This window comes from Mobula birostris, chromosome 3, assembly GCF_030028105.1.
Source record: "Mobula birostris isolate sMobBir1 chromosome 3, sMobBir1.hap1, whole genome shotgun sequence".
Taxonomy (NCBI): Eukaryota; Metazoa; Chordata; class Chondrichthyes; order Myliobatiformes; family Myliobatidae; genus Mobula; species Mobula birostris.
The window spans coordinates 138,998,994-139,015,556 of NC_092372.1; the positions used below are offsets into that span (position 1 = coordinate 138,998,994).

The 16,563-nt window shown below is 40.0% G+C and overlaps 1 protein-coding gene across 3 annotated transcripts in view; it reads left to right on the plus strand.

Moving 5' to 3' along the window:
• The window catches only part of dgkb (diacylglycerol kinase, beta), a 738,504-nt gene that overhangs the window by 647,369 nt on the left and 74,572 nt on the right, over window positions 1–16,563 (plus strand). For all 3 annotated transcript variants that reach the window (XM_072251979.1, XM_072251978.1, XM_072251977.1), the window contains 2 exons: window positions 6,671–6,791; window positions 11,750–11,810. In XM_072251979.1, the coding sequence (XP_072108080.1) occupies window positions 6,671–6,791; window positions 11,750–11,810 (182 nt within the window). The remainder of the gene's footprint in view (window positions 1–6,670; window positions 6,792–11,749; window positions 11,811–16,563) is intronic.

The following is a 16,563-nucleotide window of genomic DNA, read 5'->3' on the forward strand; positions in this document are numbered from 1 at the left end:
AACTTTACAAGCAAAGAAATGGCACCTTTCTTGCAAACTCTCAACTCAAGATCACAGTCTGCCAAATATCTCACAAAACTACATTTGGAATTCTGCACAGAGAAAATTGCTGAGAATCTGGAGTAGCACACACAAAATACTGGAGAAACCCAGAAGGTCAAGCAGCATCTATGGAGAGTAATAAAGAGTTACTGCTTGGAGCTGAGACCCTTCATCAGGACTGGAGAATGGGGAAGAAACCGCCTGGGAATACATTAAAGACTCATTTAAAATATAGGCTTTACAGAGGTCCATGGTTCACTTCTATAACAAGAAAACATAACAGACCACGAGCTATGTACACTTGCACAGATATGCCCTGTGGATGATGACATACAGAAGTCCATGGTTCTTGGTGCAACAATTTGCTCTCAGCATAAGTAAGACCAAGGAGTTGATTGCAGACTTCAGGAACACACACCAGTCCTGATCTAGGGATCAGCAGTGGATAGTTTGAGCAGTTTCAAGTTCCTGGATGTCAACATCTCTGAAGGTCTATCCTGGGCCCAACATATTGATGCAATTATAAAGGAGGCATGACAGTGGCTGTATTTCATTCTGGCTTTGAGGAGACAGTATGTCACCAAAAAAGTCTAGCAAATTTCTACAGACGTACCATGGAAAGCATTCTAACCATCTGGTATGGAGGGACCACTGCACAGGATTGAAACTCTGCCATCTCCATCATGGGCACTAACCTCCCCAGCATCAAGGATGTCTTCAAAAGGCAATGCCTCAGAAAGGTGGCATCCATCATTAAGAACACCCATCACCTAGGATATGCTGTCTTTTCATTACTACCATCAAGGAGGAGGTACAGGTGATGACACACACTCCACATTTTCAAAACAGCTTATTCCCCTTCACCATCAGATTTCTGAGTAAACAATGAACTCGTGCACAATCTCATGATATGCTTCCCTTTTTTGCTCTCTTTTTGCACAACTTATTTTAAATGAATTTTTAAAATATGGAGGAGGAGAAGATGGCAACGCAACACAGCGTGCAGCGGTCACTCCAGTGAATGATTTCTCTTATCTGTCAAGTAGGGTGCCATGCACGATCCTGATTTGATGGAGACAGACGTGAGAGCACTGAGGAACATCTGGAGAAACTTCTGAAATGTCTTCTTCGCTGCTGCTGCTACTGCGTGATCCAGAATCTCGGAGGAGAAGGCCCCAAGTCCTTGGCTTTGCTTGTTGCTTGGCGGCTGGGGCAGGGTTGAAGTGCTCGGCAGAGGATGGTGCTCAGGAGGCTCGAAGTTTTCGGATGGACTCAGAGTCGGTTGTGGTTGGGTGCTTCCAATGCATCGGCAGTTATCGGCACCTGGAAGTTTATTGCAGGGAGAGTTTCTCCCTTTTGCCACCTGCTATCGGGACTATCGGGAGTCGATCGGAACTTTGAGACTTTTTTTTACCGTGCCCATGGTCTGCTCTTTATCAAATTATGGTATTGCTTTGCACTGCTGTAACTATATGTTATAATTATGTGGTCTTGTCAGTGTTAGTCTTTGGTTTGTCCTGTGTTTCTGTGATATCTCTCTGGAGGAACATTGTATCATTTTTTAATGCATGCATTTCTAAATGACAATAAACGAGGACTGAGTGTCCTCATAATCTAATCGAATCTAATCTAAAATATCTTTCTTATTGTAACTTATAGTTTTTATTATTACTGTGTGTAAAACAACATACTGCTTTGCTGCAAAACAACAAATTTCACACATATGCCAATGACATTAAATCTGATTCTAATTCTGATTCACCTTTATTTTTACATTACTATTGTTGCTGGAATAATTCTAATATTCTTTCCAAAAGCTGAAAATAGTTGTTCTTTTGATTCACCAGGATTTATTTATTTCCAGCTCCATATCTAGGTTTACTGAAAAAACAGCTACATGGGGTGTAAAATCGATTATAAATTGTCTCTTGCTGGTTAGTACTGTTGCCCAAGATGCCTTTGGCCTAGTTGTCCTTCACTGTTGATCATGAGAATTTGCAACCACTACTAGCTTTTGTTTAGATCCTGCAAAGGTTTGATCCAGTAGAGAAAAATAAAAACAAGAAAAACAGGGGAAATCAAATAAACATGAAGTGAAAAGCAAGCAAACAATAGAGATTATAACAATGAATGTGAATTTCATCAATGGGGAGAAAAGGAAATTAGTAAAGAAGTAGAGTGATACATGTATATGCAACACAGATAAGAAGTTGTAACAGAAAAAGAAGAGTTCCTTTTCACCTGGGACTGCTAGACAGTGATAAAGAGTATAAACTATTGATACTGTTGGTTTGGAAATGCCTACTTGTTAGCTTTTGTTGATCAACATCACTTCAGTCCCACTGTACTTTCCAGCAGGTTTTCTTTCCATATATTGGTACAAGTTCAAGTCTGTTCTTGAGTCTTTTGGAGGCTCTATATTTTAAACTGAGTTGTATGTCCACCTTGGCTAGTTTTGCAGATCAGTTTTCATGATTCATTTCATTTCCAGTTTCCCAGCCTTCTAACCTTGATACTTTCTGTTGCTGTGCTAAATTGTTCATTATTGAGAGCAAAAGTTATTGACAGGCTCTCAGCAAGGATTCTTCGATTGTGATTCTAACAGAACACTGAATAAGACTTCATTCTAGATCACGAACAAAACCAGATTCTTTTTAACTGGCTGCATTACAGCATGTAGAAATACAGCCAGTTAGAACATTTAACTGTCTCTGTTTCCACATTCACTTTTATGGGTCACGGGCTTCCCACAGCAAGATAAAATAGGTTGTTTACCTGTCAAGAAGAGCAAAATAAATGTTTATTTTGGGATCGTTCCCGCTGTATTAAACTTTTGCTTTGGGAACTGACACACTTACTAAGCCAAATGAAAGTGCAAACTTTAAAATGTGTCTAGATTGCTGCTGGCCTTGGTGTATCTAGAGATAGCTGTGTGCTGAGAGCTGACACATTAGCATGGCACTAACTGAATATTGAAGAAGCTCAGAATAGCTAATAAGAGAACACAATGACATATTTTGGTGCATTTTAAGTACAATTAAAGATAATGAATTTATTAAATAAGTACAAAAGCCACATATTTAATACATTCATTTTCACTTAGATATTGAACAGGGCATCCTGATCCCAGCTTTCTTATTGGGGAATTAAAATAGTGTGAAGAGTCCAACGCTTATTGGAGATGCAACAAAATTGGGCGACATGGTAATGTAATGGTTAGCACAATGCTTTATAATACCAGTGACCTGGGTTCAATTCCCGCTACTAGCTGTAAGGAGTCTGTATATTCTCCCCATAACTGTCTGGACTTCCTCCAGGTGGTCCAGTTTCATCCCACAGTCCAAAGACATACCTGTTGGTAGGTTTATTGGTCATTGTTAATTGTCCTGCGATGAGGCTAGTGTTAATTTGGGGCTTGCTGAGCAGCGTAATTCAAAGGGTTGAAAGGGCCTATTCCACACTGTATTCCAATAAATAAATACATACATACATACATACATACATACATAAATAAATTTTAAAAATCTTTTTCCAATAAATGCCATAGTTTTCAACTTTGCAAATTATTGCTTATTCATCTGAAAGAACAATAGGTGCTTATTCTAAAATCTTGAGCTATACATGCATCCAAAAGACATTTTGAACATGTTAGCTATGGTAAAAATCATTTCTGGTTGTACTTTTGAGGATTCTGTAAGTATCCCACCATTCTATAAATAATTCATTCTTCAAGTTAGAATTGGAATTGGTTTATTAATGTCCCATGTACAAAGGTACAGTGAAAAACACTGGTACTGTTCATACAGATCAATTCATTACAAAGTGCATTTGGGGTAGCGCAAGGTAAAACAATAACAGAAAACAGAATAAGGTATAATGAATGCAGGTAAACAATATGGTGCAAGATCATAACAAGGTAGATTGTTAACCTTACACAAGGGAATTACTTGATATCTTATAGCAATGGGCAGAAGCTGTTCTTGATCCTGATGGTATATGAGTTCAGGCTTTTATATCTTGGTCCCGAGGGAAAAGGGGAGCAGAGAGAATATCCAGGCTAAGTGGGATCTTTGCTTATTCTGGCTGCTTTACTGAGGCAGCAAGTATTAATCTTAGAGGCTATGGAGGGGAGGCTGGTTTCCATGATGTGCTGAGATGTGTCCATAACTCCCTGCGGTTTCTTATGATCACAGGCTAAGCAGTTGCCAGAACAAGTGTATTGCATCCAGATAGGATGCATCCTATGATGTATTAATTAAAAAATCATGATTGTCAATCTAGACATGCCAAGTTTATTTAGCCTCCTGAGGAAGTCGAGGTGTTGGTAAATTTTCTTGTCTATGGTATATAGGTGATAGGACTTGGACAGGATATTGATGGGGTTCAGTCCGAGGAATATAAAGCTGTCAACCCCCTCAACCTCAGCACCATTATTGTAAAGAGGAGCATGTACACTTCTCTCCATCTTGAAGCTAATGACAGCTATTTAGTTTTGCTGGTCAGGTTGTTATCATAACACCATGTTACCGAGTTCTCTATCTCCTTCCTCAGGAAAAGAGAAGATACTCTTAAAGGCAGAAAACTGAATGAGGAACTAATCTTTATACGCTTACCTTCAAACTGGGTCATTTAGCTTTACATTTCTCTACTCTGGGAATACAACTGTAACTGTTCCCCTGATATGTACTTCTATAAGGTAGTTACCAACCTCTGGTGATCCATGGAACAAAGTCCCAATCCATCCAGCTGCTACTCATATCTCAGGCTCTCCAATCCAGTAGCATCCTATGTAGGACATGGGTGACTTAACTGCATATAGTGCTCCTGTGTGGTCTCACCAATGACTTGTACATTTAAAATATTATATCATCCAAATCATTGACAATCAAGGTAAAAAGAAATGGTTCCAAAACCGTCCCCTGTGGAACATCATTACCCATCAGTAGCCATCCAGAAAAGAACCCCTTTATTCCCACTTTGCATCATGCCAATCAGCAGGTGCTCTATCTATGCTAGTATTTTTTTTTTGTAATACAACAGGTTGTCATCATGTTAAGCAACTTAATGTGCAGCACCTCGTCAAGAGCCTTTTGAAAGACCAAGTACACATTATCCATCAAATCTCCTTTGTCTATCTTGCTTGTTCTTTCCTCAAATTCCCACAGATTTATAGAGCAAGATTTTCCCTTAAGGAAACCATGCTGACTTTGGCCTATTTTATCATGAGCCTCCAAGTACCTGACACCTTATCCTTAACAATCGACTTCAACATCTTCCCTACCACAGAGGTCAGGCTAACTGGCCTATAGTTTCCCTTCTACTGCCTCCTTCCCTTCTTGAAGAGTAGAGTGACATTTACGATTTTCTAATCCTCTATAACTGTGTTAAAATCTAGTAATTCCTGAAAGATCATTACTAATTCCTCCACAATCTCTTCAGCTACCTCTTTCAGAAACCTTGGGTGTAGTCCATCTGGTCCAGGTGACTTATCTACCTTCAGATCTTTCAGCTTCCCAAGTATCTTCTCCCTAATAATCGCATTTGCTCTTAAATCTGCCCCTGACACTCTCAAACATCTAGCATACTGCTAGTGTCTTCCACAGTGAAGACTGATGCAAAATAGTTCATCTGCAATTTCCTTGTCCCCGATTACTACCTCTCTAACATCATTTTTCAGCAATCTGGTATCTACTGTCACCTCTCCTTTACCTGTTGTATATCTGAGAAAGCTTTTTGTATCCTCTTTGGTAGGTTTCCTTCACATTTCATCTTTTCCATCCCTGTGGCTTTTTTAGTTGCCTTCTGTTGGCTTTAAAAGCTTCCTACCATCTTCCCACTAATCTTTGCTCTATTATATGCCTGCTCTTTCGCTTTTATGTTGGCTTTGACTCTCCTTGTCAGACACCTTGCACTTGTTGAAGTTAAATTCCATCTGCAATTCTTTGGCACACTTTCCCACTTGATCTACATTCCACAGTAGTCCATTATACTACCAGTTTTGGTGCTACCTACAAACTTACTAACCATGTCAACAATGTCTTTTCCTGGACATGTTCAATATATGCTCGAGATCTCATTTTCCATTTATGATGATTCTTAGCATCCATAACAATTGAGATCAGAGGTAGGGAAATGTTTTCCACTGGTATTTTATGGTGCAGAAATAACACTGTAGATTAAACAACTAAACTTTGAAAATCTAAACAGACATTTTTAATTAGGCTATGTGCTATGTGTTTCCAGTAGAGTCAATGGCAAGTTATCGGCTTCTATGAATTTGGTCCAAAAAAAAAGCAAAACAATACTTCAGAGGGTATCTCTGAATTAACTGAGTTGATTATCTCAGGATTTATTTGGGCTCAAAACAATTTTGTATTTCTTAAATTGAAAAGTACTGTCTAATGGCAAAATTGGAATTGAATTCCAGCTATTTGTCAGTTACAGGAGCTGATTGTTCCATGACTGTGTAGCTAAAACAACTAAAAGGACTACTGAAATGCAATTAATCTATGAAATGTTTCTGCAGTGAGGATTGGCTACCAGGAGAAAAACTTGACTGGGTTGAATTATGACCTATTACGATTACTAATTCATTCTTGGATTATGAAATTTCCTATTTACTTTTCAGATATAAGTGACCAGTTACTTGAAGTAATCGGCTTGGAGGGGGCCATGGAAATGGGACAGATCTACACAGGGTTAAAAAGTGCAGGGAAAAGGCTGGCACAGTGCTCCTTGGTAACTCTCAGGTACGACTCAATCTCTTTCAACAGTCCTACAAGGTATGGCAGGGCAGATGATTTGACGTTATAATGCAGCACTAAGATTAAATGCTGACATATCAAATTCCACCAGACTTGTTTCAAGTAAATCTATAGTTATAAATCCAGCAATGATAAGCTGTAGTCTGTGGCTACCTGATGAATGCTGATTTAGTCACCCTATGCATCAGACAGTGGGTATGTTCAACTGAGAGAACCAGCCTTGCTAAGTTATTTCTGGCAACAATTATAAAGTCTTCTGAATTTTTTATGCTGCTTATTATTCCCATTCCTGCCTCAGGCTCATTAAAGTCCAGAATTAATGCAAAAATATTAAAATGAAAAAATCTGTGATCTTTGGTCCATATTAGAAACTTTTGGGGTAAAATAACTTTAAAATTGCCTTTTTGTTTGTGTATATGTGTCTTTAAAGTATTTGGAATACTTTTACAAAGCAATATTTAGAAGAGATTTTTAATCCAAATATTTGGATCTTTTTAGCATCTTCATAGGTTTAATTTATATTTAATAACTTGGTGGCATATTAGGGATCTTTACCTGGAGATTTTACATATCTGGGCATTACAATGCAAAACCAGAAAACAAGCTTTACCGATCTCTTGTACTGTTTTGTGAATCTGTGCACCACTGGCAAGTTGGCACTTCCTTAATTGTTCTTAATGAGCCACCTTCTTGGACTGCTATAATCCTTCTTGTGAAGGAGCTGGAGTTCCAGAATTTAGATCCAGCTCTGATAAAAAAAAAAACTGAATCAGCAATGGTATGTGAATTGAGAATTTATGTAAATCTTCAGGTGGTTCCTGTTGCCCTTGTTCTTTTTTATGGTAAAGCTCAAGGGTCTTGGAGATGTTTTAAAAATTTGTTTATTGAGATACAGTGCAGATAGGCCCTTTCAGTTCTTTGAGCCGTGCTGCACAACAATCTCCCAATTTAATCTGAGTTTAATCATGGGACAATTTACAATGACCAATGAACCTACCAACTGGTATATCTGTAGACTGTGGGAGGAAACCAGAGCACTCAGAGGAAAGCCACACTCTCATGGGAAGAACGTGCAAACTCCTTACAGGCAACGACAGGAATTGAACCTGTGTCACTGGTACTGAAATGAGTTGTGCTAACCACTACGCTTCTGTGCGGCCCAGTTATTGAGTTATTCAGTTGTCAGTAATTAAGTTATTCAGTGGAAATGGCATGTACCATGTACAGAAGATACTGCATTACTTGCCTTAGTTATCTGAATAACTCAGGCAAGTAATGCAGTATCTTCTGCAGATGGTGCATACCATTTCCACTGTGTGCTGATGGTGGGGGGATTGAATGTTTAGAGGGGCGAGAGTACCACAATCAAACCGCTTTGTTCTGTATAGTGTTGAGGTTCTTATGAGTTGTGGTCATTTGGGCCAGCAGAGAGTTTTCCATTACACTACTGACCTATACTGTGCTTATGGCAGAGAAACTTTGGAGTATCTAGAAATATACAGTAGCTGATGGATAAACTCCTCTCAGGCTTCCAGCCAGGTACAGGTATCGATTATTACCGACTTTTCAATGACAAACTCTGCCATCTTCATCAGGGATGATGCCGAGGCATGCCTGGTACAGTGGTATTTATACCCGAGTCATCCATCTTTCCTGATTGGTTAGTCCTCATCCAATCAGGTTTCCATTGTCCCACCTTGTTTACAATTGAATTCCAGTTCTTACTTACAGTGAGACCTTCATCTTTATTAAAATTCTTTTCCTCTAGTTTTATTTCAGTAGCTTCCTTCACCAGGCAGTCGCAAAACCAAATAGCATGACACAGTAGTTTTGTGCCATCTAAGTCAATCCTACGGGTATTGCGAATGTAATGTTCTGCTACCGCCGATTTCACCAGGTAACCCAAATGGATAAACCTCCTGTGCTCCTTGATGAGGGTTTCCACCGTGCACCCCTTCTGGCCAATATATCCTGCTCCACATTCACAGGGACTCTTGTAAACACCAGCTGACATGAGTCCCAGGTCATCTTTGACCCACTTAAACTGCGATTTGAGCTTCCTTATGGGTTTGTGGGTGATATTCATCTGGTATTTCTTCAGGATCCTGGTGATCCTTTCAGAGACTGCAGAAATAGAGAGAAGCCAAGCGATAGCAGAACATTGCATTTGCAATGGCCATAGGGTATTCTTCAACGGGATAAAGCTCTGATACTGATTATCTCTTCAAATTTAAATTGCCTTCTAAATATTCACATTAAAAACTGAAACGCAGGATCTCCAGAGTAGTAATCTCTGGATTGCTGCCTGTGCTACATGCCAGTGAGGACAAGGATTTGGCTGATGAATGCGTGGCTAAGGAACTGGTGCAAGGGTCAGGTTTCAGATTTCTGGACCATTGGCTTCACATCTGGGGAAGGGATGACCTTGACGAAACAGTAATCATAATATGATAGAATTCACCTTGCAATTTGAGAGTGAGAAGCTAAAGTCAGATTATGTCCGTATTACTGAGGAGAAAAGGAAATTACAGAGGCATGAGTTGACTGGAAGGGGACACTAGCAGGGATGATGGCAGAGGAGCAATGGCTGGAGTTTCTGGGAGAAATTTGGAAGGTGCAGGGTAGGTGCATTCCAAAGAAGAGGAAGTATTGTAAAGGTTAGATGATGCAACTGTGGCTGACAAGGGAAGCCAAAGCCAATATAAAAGCAAAAACAAAGTAATATAATAGAGCAGAAATTTGTGGGGAGTTAGAGGTTTGGGGATTTAAAAAAAACAACAAAGTAACTGGGGGAAAAACCATAAGGGGGGGGGCAAGATGAAATATGAAGGTAAGCTAACCAATGATATCAAAAATGATTCCTAAAGCAAGAAAAGAGGGGTGAGAGTAGATATTGGACTCCTGGAAAATTACAATGGAGAAATAGTAATGGGGAATAAGGAAATGAAGGATGAACAGAATAAGTATTTTGCATCAGTCTTCGCTGTAGAAGACACTTGCAGTATGCTGGATGTTCGAGCATGTCAAGGGGCAGAAGTGAGTGTAGTTGCTATTAATATGGCGATGGTATTTGGGAAACTGAAAGGTCTGAAGGTACGTAAGTCTCCTGGACCTGATGTACTACACCCCAGGTTCTGAAAGAGATAGCTGAAGAGATTGTGGAGGCATAGGTAAAGATCTTTAAAGAACAAGTAGATTTTGCACCTCTTCCTAGAGATGTTGCCTGGCCTGCTGCGTTCACCAGCAACTTTGGTAAAGTAGATTTTGGCATGGTTCCAGAGGACTGGAAAATTGCAAATGTCCCTCCCTTCTAGAAGGGAGGAAGGCAAAAGAAAGGAAATTAAAAGCCAGTTATCCTGACCTCAATAGCTGGAAAGATGTTGGAGTCGATTCTTAAGGATATGGTTTCAGGATATTTGGAGGCACATGACAAGATAGGCCAATGTCAGCATGGTTTCCTTAAGGGAAAATCTTGCCTAACAAATCTGTTGAAATTCTTTGAAGAAATAACAAGCAGTATTGACAAAGGTGGATGTTCTGTACTTGGATTTTCATGAGGCTTTTGACAAGGTGCCGCATATGAGGCTGCTGTACTAGTTAAGAGCCCAGGGAAGATACCTGCATGGATAGAGTATTGGCTGATTGGCCGGAGGTGAAGGGTGGGAATAAAGGAATCCTTTTTGGATCGGATTGGCTGATGGTGACTAGTGGCGTTCCACAGGGATTTGTGTAGGTACTGCGTCTTTTTATGTTGTACGTCAATGATTCGGATGATGGAACCGATGGCTTTGTAGCCCAGTTTGCAGTGACACCAAGAGAGGTGGAGTGGCAGGTAGTGTTGAGGAAGCAGGGAGGCTGCAGAAGGACTTAGACAGATTAGGAGAATGGGTAAAGAGGTGGAAGATGGAATACAATGCAGGGAAGTCTATGTTCATGCACTTTGTAGAAGGAATAAAAGCATAGATTATTTTCTGAATGGGGAGAAAATTTAAAAATCCAAGGTGCAAAGGGTCCTTGTGCAGGATCCCCTAAAGGTTAATTTGCAGGTTGAATCAGCGGCAAATGAAACGTTAGCATTCATTTCTAGAACATAAAAGCAAGGATGTAATGCTGAGGCTGTATAAGACACTGGTGAGGCCTCACTTGGAGAATTGTGAGCAGTTTTAAGCCCCTTATTTAAGAAAGGATGTGCTGACATTGGAGAGAGTTTCAGAGGTGGTTCATGAGAATGATTCCAGGAATGAAAGTCTTATTGTATAAGGAGCGATAGATGGCTCTGGGTATTTACTCAATGGAATTTAGAAGAATGAGGGGGATCTCACTGAAACCTATGAAATGTTGAAAGGCCTAGAGAGAGAGGATACGAAGAGGATGTTTCTTTCAGTGGAGGAGTCTCAAACCAAATGTCACAACCTCAAAATAGAGGGACATCAGTTTAGAATATAAATGAGGAGGAATTTTTTTAACCAGAGGGTGGTGAACCTGTGGAATTTAATGCCACAGGCAGCAGTGGAGACCAGGTCACTACGTGCACTTAGGGCGGAGGCTGATAGGTTCTTGGCTCGTCAGGATGTGAAAGGTTATGGGGGGAAGGAAGAAAATGGAGTTGAGAGAGAAATGGATCAGCCATGAGGAAATGGCGGAGCAGACGTGGTGGGCTGAATATCTTAATTCTGCTCCTTTCTGTAGTGGTCTTATGGTCTTATTACTATCTGCTAATGCAAATCTAGAGCGTATATGGGTGATAATAGTGATCAGTAATCACAAAACTGGACAAGTACAGTATATCAATGCATTGTGAACAATGGCTCCGTGGTATAAATATAGTAGTCACGTAAAATCAGAGATAATATATAAAGACACTGAAAGATTTTTGCTATTGTTTTACAAGGAGTTTAAATTAGTTCTCTTGTGATTGCATCAGCTGTTCCTTTGTTTTTCAGAACCAGCAAGTTCCTACCAATGCAAATTGATGGAGAACCTTGGATGCAAACCCCTTGCACGGTAAGGACATGTGGATCGTAAAATTTATTCGTACAAGAAAAAATGTCAGACAGGCACTTAAATAGGCAAGGCATAAAGGGATGTAGAGCAATTACAGACAAATGGGATTAGAGTAGATGGTGAAAAGAGTAGGCATGAATGTAGTGGACCATCTGTTTCTGTGCTGCGCTCTCAATAATAGTACCTAAAGTAATGCAAAAATTCATTCTTAAATCAAGATGTTGAAGTATGAGTTTACATAGTTCTGCCCAGGCATTCGAAAACCATACAAAAAGTAATGAAACAAATAAAAATAATCTTAGCGACATTGTAAATATTAAAATTTAGTTATTATACTACAAAACATTTTACACAATTCAAATCATTAGCCATTTTTTTCAAATATGTATACCCATATCCCTTGGCGCCATTCGTCTCCATTGAGATGAATGAACTCACTTTAACTACCCTAGTTAAAGGCTCTGCAAGGATTATGTTGGGCGATTGTAGCAAATTCACTCTCCTTTACTGGACTCCATGAGGAGGTTAATGTCAGCTCACAGCTAGAATTCTTCGGTAGAGTATGTTTGAACTTCCAAATCCTCTTGGGCATTAATTGTTTTTAAATGCTGGTTTCAATTGTTTTCCCTATAACTACAGAATTTTTAAATTTCTGTGACTGTAGCAAAATTTTCATTCTGTCTAAATCTTAGAGATAATTTGAGTTTTTGTATTGCAAGTCCTAGCAGTACAAACAGAACTGTTGCAAGACTGGTATTTACAGAGAAAGCTTCACACTTAACTATCCGTCAAATGACATGGTGGAATAAGAAAAAGGTTAAGTTTATTGGAAAGGGCAGAAGATTTTAAACATTTAAGTATTTGACTTGGAGACAAGCAGGTAAATTGTGATAGCTTTTGGCTATATGGATGACTGATAAATAATAATTATAATTGCAACTATTTTAATTCATATCACGAACATAACAGTCAACGCAAATACAACACTCCCAAAGCAATTCATTATGTAAAATGCTTTGAAACATTTCAGTGTTTTTGATGCTCCATATGTGCAAGTATTTTTTATTCAATACTGCTTTTCTATGAATAAACAACAAAGGAAAGATAGTACTTTCATACAGAGTTTGAGAATCAAACCAGTCCCTAGTTATACTTGAACTATTGCAATTATTAAAAGTAGCTGAACAGAATTCGGAGGGATAATCCCCAATTGGCCTATCATGTAGAAAAATACGGTGTCATATGGAGTTTTTTTTTCCTCTTCTTTGGACTTTTTATAATTTGAGGCTTCTCCAGAGCAATTGCAATTAATTAAAGGGATTGCTGTAAATTAAAAAGTGTGGCAGACAATTTGGGAACTTCGGTGTTTTACAAACAGCAATGCAATATTGATGACACAATCTTGAAAAGCCAAACCAGCAGTCTTTAAATCACAGCCAAATGCACACCTATGGCCTGGCAGTGACGTTCATTAGACCAGGAAGGTAATAAGGACATATTCATCTCATAGCATGGGAAATGAAGTTGATCTTTCTAACTCTTATACTTGTTTCACAATTCATGGCTGACGTACACCCGCATCTCAAACTTTGGTTTCTCTAGCATCCTTTCTTCTCCTTCCCACTGTAAATGATTGGCTCCATAAAAGTTGTGAAGTCATAGGAGTTCTTCCTGAATTGTTGAGTAGGTCTCATGTACCTCCTCCCTGATAATGGTGATAAGGAGAGGGTATGTCCCAGATGGTGAGGGTCCTTAGTGATTGATGCCACCTTCTTGAGGCACTGTCTCTTGAAGATGTAGGGTTGTGTTGCGCCATGATGGAGCTGGCCGACTGTACAACCCTCTGCAGCCTCTTGAGATCCTGTGCATTGCGGCCTCCATACTAGGCAGTGATCCAACCAGCCAATGCACTCTCCTCTGTATTAGTGCAAAAATTAATGAGAGTCTTTGATTGCATACCGAGTCTCCTCAAATTCCTACAGTAGTAGAGCCGCACTGGTGTGCCTTCTTCAGGATTGTATCAATGTATCCAGCCTTGGATAGATCCTCCACGATTGTTGACATGCAGGAAATTGAAACTGCTCGTCCTTTCAACAATGGGTGCCTCAGTATTCTCCTGACTTCCTATTCCTGAAGGTCACAATCAATTCCTTGGTCTTGCTGATGTTGAGTGCGAGATTGTGGCAAAACAATTCAACAAGCTGATTTTTCTCACTCCTGTATGTCTCCTCGTTGCCACATAAGATTCTGCCAACAATAGGCGGTGAGACCACATCTGGAATATTACGTGCAGTTCTGATCACCATAGCAGAAGAAGGATGTGATAAGAGGGTACAAAAAAGATACACAAATATTGTCAGGTCTAGAGGACATGAGTTATTTGAGACTGGATAGGCTGGAACAGTTTTCCCTGAAGCAAAGAAAACTGAGGGCTGACCCTCCAGAGGTTTATAAAGTCATAAAGGAAACAGCTAAGATAGACTCTCACAGTCTTTATTCCAGGGTAGGTAGCCTAAAGCTATAAGGCCATAAGATCTGGGATCAGAATTAGTCCATTTGGCCCATTGAGTCTGCTCTGCCACTTCATCATGGCTGATCGAATTTTCCTCACTGCTCATCTTCTGCCTTCTCCCCTTATCCCTTCATGCCCTGACCAAAAAGAATCTACCAAACTCTGCCTTATATATACATAAAGACTTGGCCTTTACAGCTGTCTGTGGCAACAAGTTCCATAGATTCACTGCTCTCTGGCTAAAGAAATTCCTCCTTATCTCCATTCAAAACGGATGCCCCTTTATTCCGAGGCTAAGCCCTCTGGTCTTAGACTCTCCCACCATAGGAAACATCCACTCTTCCAAGGCTTTTCATCGTTCAATGGGTTTCAATAAAATCACTCCTCATTCTTCTGAATTCCAGGGAATACAGGCCTAAAGCTATCAAACGCTCTTCATATAACAAGTCATTCAATTGTAGAATCAATTTTTGTGAAGCTACTTTGAGCCCTCTGCAGTTTCAGCACATCCTTTCTAAGATAAGGGGCCCAAAACTGCTCACAATACTCCAAGTGAAGCCTCACCAGTGCTTTATAAAGTCTCAATATTACATCCTTGCTTTTATATCCTAGTCCTCTTGAAACAAATGCTAACATTGCATTTGCCTTCCTCACCACAGACACAAACTTCAAATTAACCTTTAGGGAATCCTGCACAAGGGCTCCCAAGTCCTTATGCACCTCAAATTTTTATATTTTCTCTCTAATTTGAAAGTAGTCTGCCCTTTCATTTCTTCTACCAAAGTAAATGACCATATACTTCCTAATACTTTATTCCATCTGCCATTTCTTTGCCCATTCTCCTAATCTAAGTTCTTTTGTAGCCTCTCCACTTCCTCAAAACCACCTGCCCCTCCACCTATCTTCATATTGTTTGCAGACATTGTAACAAAGCCATGAATTCTATCATCAAAATCATTGACACATAATGTAAAAGAATCGGTACCAACACAGATCCCTGTGAAACACCACTGGTCACTGGCAGTCAGCCAGAAAATGCTCCCTTTATTATTACTCTTTGCCTCCTGCCAATCAGCCACTGCTTCATCCATGCTAGAATCTTTCCTGTAATATCGGGCTTGCAGTTTGTTAGGAAGCCTCATCTGTGGCACCTTGTCAAAGACCTTTCGAAAATCCAAGTACACAACATCATCTGATTCTCCTTTGTCTATCCTGCTTGTTATGTCTTCAAAGAATTCCAACAGTTTTGTCAAGCAAGATTTTCCCTTGAGGAAACCATGCTGACTACAGCCTATTTTATCATGTGCCTCCAAGTACCTTGAGACCTTATCCTTAATAATCATCTCCAACATCTTCCCAATCACTGATGTCAGACTAACTGGCTTATAGTTGCCTTTCTTCTGCCTCTCTCCCTTCTTGAAGCGTGGAGTGACATTTGAAGTTTTCCAGTCTTCCAGAATCATTCCAGAACCTAGTGATTCTTTAAGGATCATTACTAATGCTTCCACAAACTCTTCAGCCACCTCTTTCAGAACTCTGACCCCCGTAGCCACAAACTCTTCAGCCACCTCTTTCAGAACCCTGACCCCCGTAGCCACAAGGGCCATATCTAACTCCCTGTTAAATATAGCCAATGAACTGGCCTCAACTGTTTCCTGTGGCAGAGAATTCCACAAATTCACCACTCTCTGTGTGAAGAAGTTCTTCCTAATCTCGGTCCTAAAAGGCTTCCCCTTTATCCTCAAACTGTGACCCCTTGTTCTGGACTTCCCCAACATCGGGAACAATCTTCCTGCATCTAGCCTGTCCAATCCCTTTAGGATCTTATACGTTTCAATCAGATCCCCCCTCAATCTTCTAAATTCCAACGAGTACAAGCCCAGTTTATCCAGTCTTTCTTCATATGAAAGTTCTGCCATCCCAGGAATCAATCTGGTGAACCTTCTCTGTACTCCCTCTATGGCAAGGATGTCTTTCCTCAGATTAGGGGACCAAAACTGCACACAATACTCCAGGTGTGGTCTCACCAAGGCCTTGTACAACTGCAGTAGTACCTCCCTGCTCCTGTACTCAAATCCTCTTGCAATAAATGCCAGCATACCATTCGCCTTTTTCACCACCTGCTGTACCTGCATGCCCACTTTCAATGACAGGTGAATAATGACACCCAGGTCTCGTTGCACCTCCCCTTTTCCTAATCGGCCACCATTCAGATAATAATCTGTTTTCCTATTTTTGCCA